Source organism: Amphibalanus amphitrite, unplaced genomic scaffold (assembly GCF_019059575.1).
Source record: "Amphibalanus amphitrite isolate SeventyFive unplaced genomic scaffold, NRLGWU_Aamphi_draft 000527F_arrow, whole genome shotgun sequence".
Classification (NCBI taxonomy): domain Eukaryota; kingdom Metazoa; phylum Arthropoda; class Thecostraca; order Balanomorpha; family Balanidae; genus Amphibalanus; species Amphibalanus amphitrite.
In genome coordinates, this window is record NW_024882021.1 from 403,089 (window position 1) to 423,142 (window position 20,054).

The 20,054-nt window shown below is 53.3% G+C and overlaps 2 protein-coding genes across 2 annotated transcripts in view; one reads left to right on the forward strand and one right to left on the reverse strand.

Annotated features, from left to right (window-relative positions):
- LOC122393275 (ras GTPase-activating-like protein IQGAP1) overlaps positions 1-20,054 on the reverse strand; it is a 60,636-nt gene that overhangs the window by 31,338 nt on the left and 9,244 nt on the right. The window lies entirely within an intron of this gene.
- LOC122393270 lies at positions 12,856-19,789 on the forward strand. The gene is made up of 9 exons (XM_043389150.1): positions 12,856-13,455; positions 16,327-16,477; positions 16,711-16,830; positions 17,308-17,453; positions 17,632-17,790; positions 17,928-18,115; positions 18,433-18,577; positions 18,804-18,931; positions 19,124-19,789. Exons 2-9 carry the CDS (start codon positions 16,357-16,359, stop codon positions 19,485-19,487), a joined length of 1,371 nt encoding a protein of 456 aa, XP_043245085.1. The 5' UTR covers positions 12,856-13,455; positions 16,327-16,356; the 3' UTR covers positions 19,488-19,789.

Below are 20,054 nucleotides of genomic sequence, written 5' to 3' on the forward strand. Positions count from 1 at the left end.
CCAGGTTGAAGAGAAGGAACAAGTTCTTTTCCAAACAGCTAGAGCGGTGGCAGTCGGACCCGCTGGCAAAAGGAACGTAAGAATTATCCTTGATACTGGTTCAAACCAGTCATTTATATCAACATCTCTCTCTCGGGATTTGAAATGTCAGCGGCTTGGAACCCAGCGCAGAACGATCTCAACATTCGGTGGTGATCGCATAACCCACAAAACGATGAACTCTGTTTCCATCAAACTGATGAACTGCAGTGACCCGACCAAGTCTGTGACTCTGACAGCGGCGGAAACTGAGCAAATATGTGGCCCCGTCAACGTCAAGTCAGTGGACTTGAACGACTATCCACATCTGAAGCACCTGACCCTAGCTGACTGTCCGTCTAGGTGGCAATCAGGAGATATCGACATACTGATCGGTATGGATCACTATCAAGATGTCGTGAATGGGCAGGTGAAGACCGGAGAGCGTGGCCCGATGGCGTGGGAAACCATATTTGGATGGGTTCTAGGAGGACGTGCTGCTGCCGATGGAACAGCTGCGAATGGGCAGGTCTTGTTTCTTCACACTGGAACTCTCCGAGAGGACATCGAGCAGTTGTGGGCGCTGGAAACCATCGGCATAGAACCACCGACATTCCCATCGAAAGTGAGTGAGACGCAAGCCGACAAAAACAAGGCCGTCGAACATTTCGAACGAACATGCACACGGGACGCAGATGGACGATACCAAGTTCGCTGGCCCGCTAAAACGGATTTCGATGAGCTCCCTACAAACAAAGACGTCGCACACCGACGACTGGAACGATGTGAGACATCTCTCGACCGCTCTGGCAGGCGGCAGGAGTATGATCAAGCCATTCGACAGTACATAGAGATGGGTTTTGCTGAACCCGCCCCGGTGGTTCCCGACGGACCGGTGCACTATCTCTCGCACCATGCTGTATACAAAGGTGACAAGATCCGCATCGTTTTCGATGCATCAGCAGGAAGTCCTAGGTCTTTAAACGACATGCTTTTGCCGGGACCCAACATGATAGCAGACCTCACCGGCATCCTCATTCGCTTCAGACTGAACATGGTGGCGGTGTCAGCAGATATTGAGAAGGCGTTCCTTCAGCTGGCACTCCATCATCAAGATCGTGATCTCACCAGATTTCTCTGGCGAACGCCGGACGGGGAAGTGACCACCTATAGGATGACGCGGGTGGTGTTCGGTGTAGCATCATCTCCATTCCTCCTACAGGCTGTCATAAGACGACATCTTGAAGGACAGCCCGATGAACTGAGGGACACGGCTGATCGACTAAAACGTGACGTCTACTGCGATGACCTGCTGACCAGCATGGCAACCGAATCAGAAGCAAAGGTCTTCGCCCAAGAAGCAAAGGAAGTATTTTCGACGGCAAAGATGAACCTAACAAAATGGAGGTCAAACCGAAGCATCGATGTGGCAGGAAGCTCGGACACGGCAAAACGAGCAAGTGAGCCAGGTATCCTTCTAACGACCAGTGACGGAGAGCCGACAAAAGTGTTGGGAGTGAGATGGGTACCGCACGAGGATCAGCTCATCTTTCAGAGCAAAGATCTATATGATTTGGGGATGCAGCTACGGCCTACAAAACGGAACGTGTTGAGATTATCAGCTCGTGTCTACGACCCTCTGGGTCTTATTTCAGCGTTCACCATGCGTTGCAAGATGCTGCTGAAGGAGCTGTGGACCCTCGGTACAGCCTGGGATGAAGATCTGCCGCTCTCGTCAAGGCGGAGTTGGCTCGAGTGGCTGAATGGTCTTCGGTCTCTCGAGGCACTTCGCATTCCCAGACCGTACGTTTCGAACAACGTGGAAAAGTTCACCATCCACACGTTCTGCGACGCTAGCAAGACTGCTTATGCTGCAGCAGTATATCTCCGGACATGCGGTAAGACCAGCCCTGAAACGCGCTTGATCATGAGCAAAAGTCGGCTTTCGCCAAGTAAGCCCATGGCTATCCCACGCCTGGAGCTCATGGCCGCCGTTCTTGGATCGAGACTAACGGCTTACGTGATTGAATCACTGCCCTCCAAACCTCAGGACGTCCTTCTATGGACTGATTCTGCTGTGGCGCTGGCCTGGATCCGAAGTGATCCTGGCCGCTGGGGGGCGTTTGTCAGCAACCGGGTAACTGAGGTCCAGCAAATGTTTCCACCAGCAAAGTGGAGGCATTGCCCAGGCGAGTGTAACCCAGCCGATCTACCGTCCAGAGGAGCATCCGCAGACAAGCTTGGCGAGCCTTTCTGGCAAGAGGGACCCAGCTGGCTCCGAGAAGAAAGGGAAGAATGGCCTCCTCAGCGTGCCTACGAACCCAGCGAGTGCAGAGCGGAGGAGCGGAAAAGTGGGCCCGTGATCACCATGTGTTCCTCCGCGAGCCAGGAACCAGGTGTCGGATCACTTATGTCTGCAGAGAACTACAGTTCGCGTAAACGGCTGCACCGGGTGACAGCTTGGATGCTGCGATTCCTGGCCAATACCCGGAAGACGGAGCCGTCGACAACGGGCGATCTGACTGCAGAAGAGCTCAACCGAGCAGAAGAACTGTGGATACTGGAAACACAGAAAACAGCATACGGACCAGAACGGGAAGTATTGATAGCAGATCAGGCCGTACCTCGGACATCACACATCTACGAGCTAAACCCATATCTGGAGAACGGAATCCTCCGGGCGAGGGGACGACTACAAGAATCGAAGTTGAACGAAGACGAAAAACATCCGATCCTGCTGCCGAATGATGATCACTACGTTCGGCTGCTGATCCAAGAGCGACACGTGGAACTATGTCATGCGGGAGTGCAGCAAACGATGTACTCCATCCGTGACAGGTTTTGGATACCAAAAGGCCGACAAACGATTCGCAAGGTTATACGAGCATGCCCAAGGTGCCGTATTTTCCATGCAGAGCCGTTCACGCAAGAAACAGCTCCCCTTCCAAGAGAGAGAGCGTCTAGCGGAACCCCCTTCTCACAGCTCGGAGTGGACCTCGGAGGACCTATCTTCGCCAAAGACGGCGGCAACATCGTCAAGACATACTTTGTCATTTTTACGTGTGCGGTAGTGAGAGCCGTTCACATAGAGCTGGTTAAAGGCCTCTCTACAAGGGACTTCTTACAAGCTTTCGATCGATTCGCCGCACGAAGAGGAATGCCGAAAACGGTGACAAGTGACAACGCAACAAACTTCAAGGGCGCAGCAGCACACCTCGCTCATTCCGGAGTAACCTGGAAATTCAACGCACCCCGAGCTCCATGGTGGGGAGGTTTTTATGAGCGACTCGTGCGCACAACGAAAGAGGCTCTGCGCAGAACGCTTCATAAGAGTATGCTCTCATTTGAAGATCTGCAAACTCTGCTGTGCCGCATAGAAGGTGCAATAAATGCAAGACCGCTATCGGCGTTGAGTGAGGACATTGATGACCTTCGGTCACTGTCTCCAAGGGACTTTCTACAAGTCCCTGCACTGGACGAGCCCGATGTCCCGGGTTTGATTGAGCCTGAGAGCCAGAGCCGAGTGCTCAGGAAGCGCTGGATACATTGTCGTGAGGTTCTCGCTCATTTATGGAAAAGGTGGCACACAGAATATTTGCGAGAGCTGCGGATTCCTCCCCGAGAAGAAAGAAGCAATCCAGCTATCGGAGATCTGGTAATCATCAGAGAAAATCCGTATCAGTCCCGATCACTCTGGCCAATGGGAAGGATAGTTGAGCTTCATCCAGGCAGAGATGGACTGACACGAGTCGCGACCCTGCGAAGGGCAGACGGCACTACATCAACGCGGCCTGTACAGAGGCTGCATCGTTTGGAGTGCGGCTAGGCCTCAGGATTGAGGAGACTCCTACAAGGATGCCGGTCAGCACATGCCACTGTGTTCTATCGGAACGGATTGAGTGAAATTGTCATTTCACCGGGGGGAGAATGTTACAGTTTACGTCTGTTACTGTCCGGTGAAGGAGCCCGCTGGGATACTGCGCGGGATTTGTATGGGAAATGTATTTAGGTCAATGGATGGCTGTGAATGAGGGTTGAAGTGGGGGATGGGGGTGAGATTGCTGTGATGATAATACGGTGATTCACTACATAAATGGCTGAATGAACTTTAAGTTGATTTACTCCGCGAATTACGTCGAAATACGATTCAATGTAAAGTAACGCGACCGTTCTTGCTACACAAGCCGATGGGACCGGGCGTTTCAATACACACCGTCTTACGCATTTTATTTTCGTTATTACCTAAATGCTGCTTGACATTTTTGGCTTTCAAGCATTTAAGACATTTTTATCGTCTCAAGTCAAGTAAGATTACCTCCAACTCGTGGGAATATGCACTTCGAGCCAACTAACCCACCACACCCACGTGTGTCATAATGCTGAGAGATGGCGTTCACTCGGCTTGCTCCTAACTTACGATAATTCTCTCGCTAGATGGCAGGCCTGATCCCAATGTCGCGGATCCCAATGTTAATTTCCACGAGACACCAATCCAGTGTTATATCATCCATGACCGAGCCATGCGACCGCACCTCAGGACGGCTGGCAGGAGACGGGGCTGTCCGAGATCACCCTTCACTGACGGCTGGCAGGAGACGGGGCTGTCCAAGATCACCCTTCACTGCCGTCTGACCCGGCCACCAGACAGCGGACCCGGCCACCACCAGACCATAGTCCCGGCCCCCAGACGGCGGACCCGGCCACCAGACGGCGGACCCGGCACCACCAGCAGACCATCGACCCAGCCACCAGACGGCCGACCTGAACACCATACGGCTGTCCCGAATACCAGGCGTCTGACCCGGCCACCAGACGGCAGACCTTGTCACCAGACATCTGACCATGTCACCAGACGTCTGACCCGTCCACCAGACGGCAGACCTTGTCACCAGACGTCTGACCTTGTCACCAGACGTCTGACCATGTCACCAGACGTCTGACCCGTCCACCAGATGGTAGACCATGTCACCAGACGTCACCAGATGGCTGACCTGAACACCATACGGCTGACCCGTCCACCAGACGGCAGACCTTGTCACCAGACGTCTGACCATGTCACCAGACGTCTGACCATGTCACCAGACGGCTGACCCGTCCACCTGACGGCAGACCATGTCACCATAAGGCTGTCCCGGCAACAAGATGGTAGACCATGTCACCAGACGTCTAGTCCTGGTCAGTGGTCAGCTCTGCTCTGATCCTTACTGCTTAGTACATACACGGAACGAAGCGATAGGCTGCACTCGACCTCTTAGTGGTCCGAACTCGCCGTGCTCTGGATTCAAAGAATAGCAATGTGTCGACATTTAAACTATCTGAGGCGTGCGTTAAAAAAACAAACAAAATTATCTGGACAAAAATGAACGAAAGCAGTGAGAGCGAACAAGAAAAGCAGCAGTGAAATATGAATGACGAGTGGTTAAAGCAAACGCATCAGTTCAGCCCATGCGGCGGACCACTTCAGCCCCGGACAACCGGCAAGCCTATGAATCGGTCGAGCTGTGAGCGGTTCAGACCAGACTCCCACCGCTCGGGTGCTGACCTGCGGTGGCTTCCTCAAAACACCCACGTTGCCCGCGCCGCCTCCTCTCCCTCTGAGCCTGCTCCTCCCCTGTTCTGTCAATGTCCCGCTCGTACCCTCTGTCTCTGCTCCTGTCCCTGCTCCTGTCCCTGCTCCTCCCGCCAGTGTCCCGCCCGTGCCCTCTGTCCCTGCTCCTGCCCCTGCTCCTCCCGCCAGTGCCCCGCTCGTGCCCTGTCCCTGCTCTCCCCGCGCCCCATTTCTGCTCCTGTCCCTGTTCTGCCAATGCCCCGCCCGTGCCATCTGTCTCTGCTCCCGTCCTCGTCTCCTACCAGACCCCTGCTGAATTAATCCGCCGCGACCCGACGGTAACAAGGAAGTGACGCGCCGCCCCCCCCCCCCCCTCAGCCGTGTCCGCTGCGGTCAGAGCAGCCAGCTGTTCGCCACCTCCAGTGGGGGACGCCTTCAACTAGGCCTCCATCCCGGCTTTGGAGGGCCTCCATACAGGCTTTTTTGGGGTCCGATACCGGTTTCTGAGAGCCCTCAAAAGACTTTCGAGCCTATACTGCCTTCTGAAACCTTTCAGCAACTTTTAAGGGACCGACCCTGATCGGAGGGCTCATTCAGTCTGGGGAGTCATGTAGGTCTCTGGAGGAGTCTCTATGTGGTCGGTTTCCAAGGGGCTTCTAAACACGGTCAATTCTTGGAACGGTCTCGTAGGGCCCTCAATGGTCCACTGCGGATCCAGAAAAGTGGTTTGAGACGCTGCGGGTGGTGGGTAGACTAAAAGATTAGCCGAAAAAAACTAGCTGCATTTGCTTTTTTATGCTTTCATTATTTGAGATAGGTAGGTACGAGGGGGTATCGGAAAGTTCTGATCATCACATAGAAGATGTAGACCGATTTTGATGATTTTTGGTTGGTATTATATTTGGTTCTTAAGAACAATGTTCCCGCAAAGAGAATCCTGAGAAGTGGTTTTATCTTATGTAGGAGAGATTTAGAAGTAAAAAAGATGAGTATTGGGCCCATTGAGGACCGAACCGTCATCCGACTAATGCATTTGAAACGGTATCACATTGAGAAAATACATCAAGAACGTGAAATCAGTTTATGGCGAGGAAAGCCCATCTCATGCACTTACCGAAAATGAAGAAATAATTTTCAACTTGGTTGCATGGCTCTTGCAGGGGAGTCAAGAAGTGAGTGGCTACCAGTGACTGACAAGGTGGTGACTGTGATGGAAGTGGAGGACCTCATCCTTACAGATCGTCGTGTGACCTTTCAGATGATTGTGCAACAGAAAGGTCGCAATGCTGGCAGTGCCTGAAAATATTATCAGCGAAGAACTACAGACGATAAAGGAGTCAGCCCGCTTAGAAGTTCGTGTGTCTACTTTGTTCAAGAGAAAAATGCGTCTTGGCCCTTCGAAATCAAAACTAGGCCTTTTTTAGGAAATTGAAGACATCTTCGATAATTTGATGACTTGTGACGAATGCTGGGTCTATGTGCATGATCTAGAGACAAAAAGATGATCAAGAAGTTTAAGCACGGCACATCTGTCCTTCTTAACCCGCGCCCTGCTGGGGGTCCTGGATTTCCACGCCCTGCTGGGGGGGGGGGGGGTGTTTGAACACCCCCCCCCTTGTAACTCGGCTCCTGGGCCACGTAGCGATACGCGGAAGGCGGCGTTCGAAAGAGCGTAAAAAATAATGACGAAATCACTTCGGTCAATTTTTTGGTCAGGTCAAAGGTCAGGTCACCAGAGGTCATTGAAGGCAAAATTTCGCCGATTTCCAGGTCGAATGTCGAAAATTTCCAAGAAGCCAACGCATAACTCGGGAACCAATAGAGCTACAGCGCCGCGGAAAAGCGCATTCGATAGCCCTATTAACGCCCTTTCTGAGTAATTCTCTCAGATTTGACCTAACGTCAACGGTTTTGCCTGCAGGGGGCAAAAACTGCAAAAATAGCCGATTTTTTCGAAAACAGTTTTTCTGCAATAACTTTTGACCCAAGCCTTGTACGAGCTTAGTTTTACCGGCATCGTGTTCCTCTCGTCAAGACGCATCGAATGAACTATGACTTGACCTTGAAAGGTCAACTTGAAAATTTGACCTCAGGTCAAGGTCATGACCTGACCGGAAAGGGTCATGTTGCATATCAGTCGATCCGTATCGTCGAGCTGAACACATCTAAGGCGTTTTCATCGCTCTAGCATGCCTCTATCAAAAGTTATTTGCGAAAAACTGTTAGATACCATTCGTGACCTAAGATGACCTCAGGGCATAAACAAGGGTCACGGACACCATTTTCAAGTTCAGTGTGTCTAAACCACTTGTAAATCGGTGTTTGGGAGTGTTTATAATGTCTTTCATCCAAAAGAGGCGCATTTCAATTTTCTCCCATTGACTTATAATGGGGAGGTCGCAAAATTGACCTGACCTTAGGTCATCGATATCAAAATTCTGAGATATACATTTTGTACATGCTATTGCTCTTAGCAATCGCTGAAAGTTTCAAAGCGATCGGTCACTCGGTGTAGCTATGACAGACATTGAAAGTTTTTATGAGGTGAGGTCACTTCAAGTGACCTGGTGACCTGACCTTGAATGACCTTGGTCTGAAATTTTCACAACATGTGTAGAATTGATGTATGATAAGGTGTACCAAAAACGGCGGCGCTCCGCGCCGCCGTTTTTGAGATATTCGCGAAAAACCACAAGGGGGGGCGTTAAACGCCCCCACTTTTTTCGCCGGGCCACAGCATAAAAACGGCGCGCCGCAGGCGCGCCAAATTTTGGGTACCTGTAGGGAATTGATTGAAGTTTATTGTGACTAAGTTTAAAAAAAATCGGTCGGAAAATTTTTGAGATATCGAGGTTTTAGTGACGTCATGATTTCTGAGTTTTCGACCAAAAACGGCATATGTTCAAAAAATCATATAAAATCACAGAATAGACATACAGACATGCCGTAAACGCCATTAGACTGCCAATACCATGAACAATCAAATGGCTATCTTCGATTATTGATTATCGTTCCGCATTTTCCTAAATCTTGAACTGAATCTTGACAATTTCTCGTGACTACTTCACGACCATGATACATGAATTTCTTAAATTGAACTTTTTGAGCCAAACACGTACACATATGATAAAATGAATGTCACCATCGTGTTCTACGCCCAAAATTACCCATAAAACATGTGTCACAGGCTGCGAATATCAGTTTTGATTTTCGGGGATATGTGCCTACCCGGTTGACCTGACCTTGACCCTGACCTATGCTTGACTGACCCCTACATGGAGCTGGCACTCTTGTAGGCCTTATATGATGGATTGTGCACCGTTTTGACAGAGTTTGTGACGAGAGGCGCCCATTGCGAAGTCCTGAAGTCAATGCTACTGAAAGCCCGATTTCAGGTGTTTGACCTGACCTTGACCCGACCTGTGACCTCAAAATTCAACTTTAAAGTACTCATTTGAAGCGTCTCGTCGCGTTCTTTCGTTTGCCGCCTCGTGCGTTTCGCTGCGCCTATTGGTTCTCGAGTTATCGGCTGGGGGCGTTTAACGCCCCCCCCCCCAGCAAACGGTGGGTGGCGAAATACCCCAGCAACTGCCGGGTTAACCCGCGCCCGGCTGGGGGTCCTGGATTTCCACGCCCTGCTGGGGGGGGGTGTTTGAAAACCCCCCCTTCTAACTCGGCTCCTGGGCCACGTAGCGACACGCGGAAGGCGGCGTTCGAAAGCGCGTCAAAAATAATGAGGAAATCACTTCGGTCAATTTTTTGGTCAGGTCAAAGGTCAGGTCACCAGAGGTCATTGAAGGCAAAATTTCGCCGATTTCAAGGTCGAATGTCGACAATTTCCAAGAAGCCAACGTATAACTCGGGAACCAATAGAGCTACAGCGGCGCGGAAAAGCGCATTCGATAGCCCTATTAACGCCCTTTCTGAGTAATTATCTCAGATTTGACCTAACGTCAACGGTTTTGCCTGCAGGGGGCAAAAACTGCAAAAATAGCCGATTTTTTCGGAAACAGTTTTTCTGCAATAACTTTTGACTCAAGCCTTGTACGAGCTTACTTGTACCGGCATCGTGTTCCTCTCGTCAAGACGCATCGAATGAACTATAATTTGACCTTGAAAAGTCAACTTGAAAATTTGACCTCAGGTCAAGGTCATGACCTGACCGGAAAGGGTCATGTTGCATATCAGTCGATCCGTATCGTCGAGCTGAACACATCTAAGGCGTTTTCATCGCTCTAGCATGCCTCTATCAAAAGTTATTTGCGAAAAACTGTTAGATACTATTCGTGACCTAAGATGACCTCAGGGCATAAACAGGGGTCACGGACACCATTTTCATGTTCAGTGTGTCTAAACCACTTGTAATTCAGTGTTTGGGAGTGTTTATAATGTCTTTCGTCCAAAAGAGGCGCATTTGAATTTTCTCCCATTGACTTATAATGGGGAGGTCGCAAAATTGACCTGACCTTAGGTCATCGATATCAAAATTCTGAGATATACATTTTGTACATGCTATTGCTCTTAGCAATCGCTGAAAGTTTCAAAGCAATCGGTCACTCGGTGTAGCTATGACAGACATTGAAACTTTTTATGAGGTGAGGTCACCTCAAGTGACCTGGTGACCTGACCTTGAACGACCTTGGTCTGAAATTTTTACAACATGTGTAGAATTGATGTATGATAAGGTATACCAAAAACGGCGGCGCTCCGCGCCGCCGTTTTTGAGATATTCGCGAAAAACCTTAGGGGGGGTGTTCAAACACCCCCCCCCCCCAGCAGGGCGCGGGTTAAAAGGCGAAGATGCAGAAGCCGATATGGAAGGTCAATGCTATCAGTGTTCTGGATCTGGCGTAGGATAGTCATTACCGACTGTCTTGATGATGGTCGGATAATGATAAGCAAGCACCACTGCACACTTTTGAAGAAGTTGCGAGATGGCCGCAAGCAGAATCGCCGCAAAAAAAGCCCAAGAAAGATGCTTTATCCGCATCGACAGCGCTCCCGCCCATTCGTCCTGAGCTGCGATTGAAGAAAGAACATGATGTGGACATTAAATCCTACCGCATCTAAGAAATTCGCCTGACCGGGTATTAACTGACTCTTGATTGTTACGGGAGAAGAAGAATCCACAGTATGGCCGGTGATTTAAGGACAGAAATGACGTCTTTGATGAGATGGAGCAGTGATTTACGGGACAGTGCGAAGGTCCTACAATGACCGCCTGAGGCAGCTCAAGAAACGATGCAATAAGTTTGCGGTCGTGTGTGGTGACTTGTAAAGGAGTAATGAACATCATGTAAAAAAATCCAATTTCTATCACATCTCATTCGTGGTGATGATCAGAACTTTTCGATACCCCCTCGTACACTGCAATTTCAAACATTTTGCAGAACTTGTGTGTATGGGGATAGTTTTCCAAAATCTTCGTTTTCCATAAATCAATAATAATCACTAAAAAAATGAAGGGGGGCTCAAACTTCCAGAGGGGCCCCTCGAGAAAACTTTGCACCCCCATCCAAAATTACCTTCCGCCGCCACTGACTAGTTGCATGAGAAAAACGCTTTTTGAATGGCCTCCTTACAATGAAATACCACATGATATGAGGATGAACTAATTATTGATGATTTCGACCACAGGTCATTATCAAAATAAGGCAGATGGAACTTTTGTAAGACACGATGCCTCATTAAACGTCATGTTGCTTTAACGATCGATAGATCGAGGCTTGAAGTCAACTGATATGTGGGTTGAATACCACACCCTGATATAGGTACCTACGTCCTACACATTACATATTAGCATACACTGACACATACTGCATACATCTATAAGTAGTATAAGTAGGCATTGTATGTATTTCGCGGTGCTCGACCGTAGAGCTTAGCATGATAATGTGATTCGAGACTATAAAAGCCATTTTCGACCGTGTTAGCAAGAATGAATCGCATGAAGGGGAATATCATTTTGCTCTCCGGCAGGAATCTAATCATGATGTGTAACTCATTCATCAATCTCTCGGGAGTGATATTTTGCAGCATATAATGAAGTGATGTTTTACTGCAGCCACAGCCAGGGGTTTTTGTTGCAGCCAGAATGAATGCTTTTGCAGTACGGGTGGCAGAGCTCTGCGGTCCAGTCGTCGCTGCGTTACCTCTCACGCCGGGTAAACAATGTCACTGATGTCAACGTAACGTCACGGTCCTCTGTGTCCCGACCGTCCGGCGTCCGGAGGCCCCGAACTGGCACAGACCGGGCACCGGGTCAGCGCGGCCTCAGAGACCGGCCGGACCCTGCACTGGATGTCAGCTCACCATCTCACCCAGACAGGGCAGTGTGAGGAGTGTGGACCCTGCACTGGCCGTCCGCAGCCACGGCTCCCCGGCACAGCTGGCCACCAACGCGCACCTACTCGGACAGCTACTGCACACCGAGGGACATCTCCTCAGCTGGCGCCAGAGGCAGTGGCAGCGGAACACGCCCTGCCACACAACAGGGACGTGTACCGCAGTGGCAGTGACGCGGTCCCGGCGGGCGGGCCAAGAAAGGGCCCAGGTACTGGCGTTACGGACCCAGTTACTGGTGTTACGGAGCCTGATGTACCGGCGGGATGGACCCCGAAGTACCGGCATGGTCCGAAACAGACAGACTGCCCCGTCCGTCGGACCGTGAGGTCCCGGCGGAACGGACCACAGACGGACCCTGTCCCGTCCGTCCTTGGGTAAGGGATGCCGGCGGGACGGACCCTGGGGTACCGGCATGGTCCACAGGACGGACCCTGGTGTACCGGGGGACGGACCCTGAGGTACCGGGGGGACAGACTGCAGACGGACCCTATCGCCTGTCCCGTCCGTCCTTGGGTAAGGACGGGCCACATTCTGGGGTACCGGCGGGACGGACCCTGACGTACCGGCGGGACGGACCCTGACGTACCGGCATGGTCCGCGGGACGGAGTACGGACTCTGTCCCGGCCGCGGCAGCCTGAACCCTGAGCGGTAGTCCGGTGCGAGATAACACCACAAAGCCAAACAGCATTGCCTCTTGATCGAGCGAGGCGGCCTCGATAAGTTGTCGCCGCAGACTATCAATATCTGAACCGCTTGATCGAGCCCGTAGATCTACTGATGAAATGAAACGCAAGTGATAAAGCGCTAGAAACGTCATCTGAACCCGATATTTGATAGGCGATTAGCCAATAATATGACTAATGCATGTCAACGTGCCGCGTGCGGAAATAATCTGTTTTGAATTCCTCAAGAAAGGTATGATAAAAATGCATGAATTTTTCAGCTAAAGATAATGTTCAAACGTTTCATCAGCACAGCAATGCGGAACAAAATGCCAGGTTTTAGATTGGTTACTGTTACCTCGCAGTTCTTTTGCCGAGATCGGGTGGATTTCTGAGCTCAGGGAGACCGGCAGGTCGTCCTCGGCGCGCGAGGTCGTCGTGCGGCCGGGTCAGCGCGTCCCCCGCTCCCTGATAAACAGGCGGCGACAGACACGTCACGGGGACCTTTGGTCGGCCCGGCCCGGCGGGCGGCGGGCGGCGGGCGCGAGCTGGCCCCGGCGACCGGCAGACAGCGGCGCTGGTCGACCGCAGCAGCAGTGTAGCCGCGGGCACGGCGCAGGGCACGACGCAGGGCACGACGCAGGGCGGGCAGTGAATTCCGGCCACCGACCGACCCGGTGGACCACACCGAGCGGACCGAAGGCAGGGCACCACCAGCGAGAGGTCTACTGTCACAGAGAGGCAGCCCAGGCAGGTGACAGAGGGCGCCGCGAGACAAAGAGCGACCGCCGGCCGGACGGAGGTGACGCAGGGAGAGACGCCGAACGTGCCGGAGAGCCCGCCGACCCGACTGCTCCCAGGAGGGCCGTGAGGGAGAACACGTGAGTACCGACGGATAGGGAGCGCAGAGCGGCGCCAGTCTATCCCCTGCAGCCGGACACCTCCGCTTATTGGCCTGACTGACGGCATTCGTGATGACATTATAAGTGTGGCATAAGGCAATGGGCGGTTTATGACGCATATGACTGACCGGTTACAAATGACACGGCGACACACATGACATGACACAGAATGACATGACATGGAATGTCTGACGAATTCCAAGAAGAATTGTGAATTTTCTTACATTCTTACATCTCATATGTACAACAAAATGAAGTGGAAAATTAAAACAACAAGATTGCGTGAGCACCAGTGTGCTCCTTTCGAACCATACGTAGGAGTAATAAAATGATTGATCTAAGCGCCCTGAGAGCACCGGCCCAGTTGCTCGTTGAAAGCCCAGCGAACCAGCGCATCACAAAGGCTGCGCGCCACCGTGATAAGGCTGGTGACCTGCCTTCACAAAGACCCTACCGGAGCGTAAGAGTGTCTCGGACTTGTATACGTACAAGACCCCCGAACCCGACCCTGGGGTCGGAGTCGGCCCTGGGACCCTCGGGTCGGAGTCGGGGGTCGCGGTCATAGGCGGTCCCAGATAATTCAAAGTAGAGACCAAACTGATCCCTGGCTGTGCACCGAGCGGGAGCCGTTTCATTGGCCACAATAGGTATACACTTGCTGCGCATTGGGCAATTCTATTGGTCCAGTTGAAGGCTCACTGTGACTGGGCCATTCCGATGGTCCAGCTCCTCACTGGACACTGGACAGCCTCAGATGTTTTCACTCGCCGTCTGGACAGCGTGAGATGTTTTTCATCTCACAGCTGACAGTCGGCTGTTTGAAGCTGACATTCCAGTGTCGGTAAACAAAACGCAGATTCGCAGCCAGACAGACGTCATGGCCTCCGTGTCAATGACGGAGTTCGGTCTGGTAACAGGAATAAAAAAAAAACGAAGGATTTTAGGAATTAATGCTCTGTGGGAATTACGGCGTTCTAGTATGATATATGATAAGACATAGACCACTATATATCTAGTAGTCTATGGATATAGTGGTCCATGGATAATTATCAAGAGAAAACATAAACTAAATTCGCACCACCGAACAATTAAGAAATGCCAGAAAGCTTTGAAATGTTTTGAAGACTTAATAAACGAAGGAAGCGTATAAAACTTAAGGAACGGACTAGCAGGGGCCAAGGAGACTCAAACTGTGCCTTCTAACGGAAACATTGTCAGTCTTCTTGACATTTGAGCTGAAGCGTCACGAGCAGGTGCCCGTGGAGAGGCGCTATCGAGCCGACCGTCTGTCTCGGGCGCCGCGTCACGCTGTTACCATCCGGTCACCAGGATTGTCCTAAAACGCCGAGAGGCGACCGGTGACCAGTGTACGAGCATGTACCGCCCGCTCCGTATCTAAAATGGGACCCAGAGACCGAGGCGGGTCAACGACCTCATTGGACGGCCAGCTTTATGTACACACATAGTCCAGGTCCCTTGCGCACGATAACTGCGTGTTCCGCTACCTATCCACCATGTGGCACTTCAGCAGCTTCCGTCCATCTCGAGAAATGGCAAAACATCTTCAATTTAAAAGTCTTTTCTGTTATAAAAGAGGAAAAATAAAAAATGCATGATAATCTTGGAGAGACGGACAAGACTCCGTATATTCTCAAACAATTTATTGTTACAGCAATATCCGGAACACCCTTTGTTAAATGTATGAACCAGATGTTTCTGGGAGTTTCGCGCCACAAGCAGTTCTCGCAGGTCATAGCTGAGGTCCGCCGCGCTGACGGCGCAGGGACACCACGTGGCGCCGTGGAGTCAAACAAACACTCAGACGGACTCCGAGGCCCACAAAGACGCTGGTCGGAGGGGGCGGCGCGGCCCGGCCCCCCGGTACGGGTCAGGGGTCGCCGGAGTCGGGAGCTCCTCCCCCTCGGCCGAGCGCGGGCGCCAATGGCCAGTGAGGGGTCAAGAGGGCCGCGCTTCGATCTCAGTGGCCGGCGATCGGGGGTCACGTCAGAGGGCAGGGAGGGGGGACAAGGTTGTCTGGGTACGCCTGGCCCCGCGGCAGCCGATACCAGCCGCCACAATACGGCGCAATTTACAGGCGACTCTCACGGAACTGCGTAGCAAACGGCTCTGCTCTAGATGGCATGCATCAGAGCGCAGCAGAAAAAAGGAAACATCTGCCCGTCACCGTGCGGCGCATGGCTCCCCGGTTGTGCTCTGGGTCCCTCCCCCGACCGTGTCGCGTCCTGATCGGTCCAACGTTGACCTGCCGGCGCGGCGCCCTGCGCGCGCGGAACACAGACCCCAGCAGAGACTGGCGCAGCGGCCGCTCTGTTTACACTGGAGCGAGGTCATCACGTGGAGAGACGCAGACACCGAGCACTGGAACACTGAACAGCGGGCACCGACCACTGACCACCAGACCAGCGGACACCGACCACTGACCACTGGATCAGCGAACACGGACTAACGGACCAGCGGGCACAGAACACTGGACCAGCGGGCACAGAGCACTAACTACCGGACCAGCGGACACTGATTAGTGGACCAGCGGACACCGACCACTGACCACCGGACCAGCGGACGCTGACCACTGACCGCTGGACCAGCGAACAACGAGCACTGGAACAGAGCAGGACACGGCGCACAAAGACAACCAGTAGGCACATACCCAGGGCCCTGGGTCGGGTACCAGACAATCGACCCAAGACTCGCGGTGACAGGATGCAGGGCGGCTGGCGCTGACCAGAGGCCGTCATTATCTGACCTGACCTCAGCGTCTGACACAGTCGAATACAGCCCGCGGTGACGCTCAGCCCTCGCTGACCCTCCCGGTGCTCCCGTCTGCCGCAGGTGTGACGGCGAGTGACCGACGGCGGCACCATGGCGCGCCTGCTGGCGCCGGCGCTGCTCGGCTGCTGCCTGCTCGCCCTCAGCAGCGGCATGCCCTTCCTGCCCGAGTGGCTCGCCGAGATGACGGAGCTCAACAGCTTCGAGCTCTCCTGTGAGTCCGCCGCATCGCCGGCCGGGCTGTCTGGCATACGTCTGTGCCTGTATGCGGTCAGAGGTCCAACAGCTGCTCCGCTTCTTACTTTGATGCTTTAGTTTTTCAACAAAGCGGTGAAATATTAATTGATGCAAATACATTTTGATGTAAATTTTTAATATGATGAAATTAGTAGAAGACAGCAGCTAAAGCAATAACAGCTGACGTACTGTCCGGTCTGGCGCTTTCAGTCACTCCCACAAAGGAAGAGGATGCGTCCAGAATACGGCGAGAGGCCGAAATCAAAGTGGAGGATGTCATCAGAGAGGTCATCGGGCACTTTAAGAAGGACGACCCGCGGGGTCTGCCAGGTGAGGCTGTGAGCACAGATCCCGGGGTTCACGGGAGACCGGGTCCAACCCATGCGGGCAATGAGAGTATCCGTCCGCTGGTGATCACAGGCCGGTGATCTGCTGATTAGAAGTCAGAGGGTGATACCCCAGTAAATTGCTAGCCAGACGTCAAGGACCTGGTGGCCGACAGGGCGGCTGGCCCGCCGATGACCCGCTGTGTGGTTCCTGAACCCTAACCTCGCCGTGTCCGGTAAGACAGCTCCTTCATGACACCGACGTGTGTCCGGCAGGCTCGCTGGTCCCCGACCCGCCGAGTCCGGCAGGGTAGCTCCTTCCTGACCCCGCTGTGTGTCCGGCAGGGTAGCTCCTTCCTGACACGCTGGGTCCGGCAGGGTAGCTCCTTCCTGACCCACTGGGTGTCCGGCAGGCTCGCTGGTCCCCGACCCACTGGGTCCGGCAGGGTAGCTCTTTCCTGACCCACTGTGTGTTCGGCAGGCTCTCTGGTCCCCGACCCACTGTCGGTGCCAGCCAAGATCGACCAGACAGTGGCCGGCGCAGACGTCAACCTGCAGGACATGATCCTCACCGGACTCAAGTACTTCGAACTGCGCGACGTCAAGGTCGACCTCTCCGCGCAGGAGGTGGGTGCCCCAGAGTCGGCCGACCGGCGGCCCGTCACGTGTCAACAGGAATGCACAATGTTTGCTGCTGTCTTGCCTCCATTACCCACCCGTTGGCAAAACTATTATCGCCTGTGCAGATGGGAGCCCGAAAATGCGTAAAAGCACTAGTACTAAAGTAAGTTGCCTGTCGTTTCAGTTCCGATACGAGATTTTCTTCAAGTCGCTGACCGCGCTGGGAAAGTACAAGCTGTACTACTTCTGGTCCAACTACAACGGCGACTTCAACATCACCCTGGAGGACATCAAAGCCGAGGGCAAGGGCATCCTGGAAGTCAGCACCAACGGCACCGTCCAGGTAACTCGACATGACCATCTTTAGCCAGGCAATCCTCACTCGCCTCTCCACGCCGCTGCGGGCCGCTGTTGGCGCTGTAGGGTACAGTGACGCTCGGATCCAGTACCCGGTCTCTCACACTGAACCCCTCTCCACAGCTCAACGATGTCACCACGGACGTCGGCTTCGGCGACATCGACGTGGTCTTCCACAACCTGGGCGGCCTGGGCTACATCATCCAGGGCGCCGTCAACATGATGGGCACCTTCCTCTTCGACGCCATCAAGCCGCTCACTCTGGACAAGGTCAACGAAGCGCTGGCCAAGAACGTCAACGAGCAGCTTAGGTGTGCCCCGCGGACGCCGGACAGAATCATTTATCGAATAATCATAATTTTTTAAAGTTCACATAGGCATAACTCATAAGCAATTGACAACAATGGACAAATATAACGCACCAATCATGTTGCCCTAAAAAGGACATATCTCCTATTGACATTTCTGAAGAACGTAACTCCTTGCTGAGGAATATACAAGGGAATTTCAAATAAGTTTACATAAAACAATTCTTGAGCAGTGAGCATCAATCAGAACACCGTCACTGGCGAGCACGCCCGTGCTCCACGACCATGCGCTGACCGGCCCGGGGCCCTCTGCTTCCCAGAGCTCTGAACGAGGAGATCCTCTTCTCCGACTCCATCCCCGTGCTCGACGTGGCCGTCCTCCAGGTGCGCAAGATGATCCGCGACGAGGGCTACGACCCGCTCGAGCTGCCCTCTGTCGAGAGGTCAAACTCCATGGGAGTGCAGGTATGTCTCGAGTGGCAGTGACCGAGTTGGTTGTCGGACTTTCGTCGCCGGCTTAGGTTGAGATATTAGCATCATAATGGTTCAGCCAGCTAACATCGCGATCTAATATCACGGGCCGATGAGTCAGTGACCGTCGACTGTTCGAGTCGGGGCGGCTGGGGTTTCGTCTCCACCCCTGCTCCGAGTGTGGGGCGTCACTGACGAGTGTCGCCCGGTGGGCGCGCAGATCACGCTGACCGAGGGCTCTCTGACGGGACTGAGCACCGTTCACCGGACCGGCGAGATCTCCGTCGGCATGCAGGAGTACACGGCCAAAACCACCGTGGCGCTGGGCACGCAGCGCATCACCGGCAGGTCAGTGCGACCAGGGGGCTACGACCGGGTTGGTGTGGGGGAATGGGGGAGAATTAAGAACTGACCGCAGGGGTAAGAACTGACTTATAACGACGAGAGACGGAGAGACCGCCTGTAACGAGGCAGCGTGCATACATGACAATATATTGTACAAGAGTGAAATAGGATCGCTGACGCCGCCCTTGGCTGCAGGTACCACTGGCGGGTGAGCGCCTTCGGATTCCTGGAGCGTAACGGCTTCATCCGGTTCAGCGTGGACAGCCTGAAGCTGCGGGCCCGGCTGGCGCAGCCGCTCAACCTCTCGCAGAAGCCGCGCATCGAGGACCTGGACATCGACCTGGGCACGCTGACGCTGCGCTCCGAGGGCGCCGGCAGCCTCGACTACGCCTTCGAGCTGGGCGTCAACAGCTTCCCCAACCTCTTCAAGAACATCGTGATCGACGCCATCGAGCGGCCGCTGATGTGGGTGATCGGCAGCCAGCTGCAGGAGCTCGACATGGAGCAGCTCGTGCTGGACAACATCCCCGGCGGCAGCGTGGTCAAGGCCGCCCGCTAGGCCGCCGCCGCTGGAGGTCACGCAGTGGCGGACAGGGAGCGCTAGTGGTCCACGTGTGACACCGCGCCTGCCGCTGCAGCGGCTTAATCATCCCGTGAGCAATACAGGACCCGAGAGACGAGGTCGTGTGTATCGCCGACCCGCGGCGACGGGCCACCGCCCAGCAGCCATGATACTCTTGTACTCTTCTCCATAGCATGTTCATACCGTCTCCCGAGCGGCGTCGCGCGCCGCTGTTGTCACGACCATCGGCCGGTTACCGGATATAGGAGGCGCCCGTACAATACACGCACTCAGAGGTGTCGCGACTCTGTGGTGAAGCTGAGATGTGTCCGCGCCGACTGCTGGGTAGATCCTGAACAGTGCCATTTAATTTATCGCTTACTTTTATCACGCAAACTTGAGCTCCAAGTTAGGCAGCGCTAAGCAACCGGAGCCGATCAAGAGACATCGTGGCAGGAACGGACCTTTACACATTTTGGAATCTGCAACTTTTTAGTAGAGCATAAAACTCCATTACATTTCTGAATGTGATTAATGCTTACGGTAGTCACTGGTCAGGTCTCA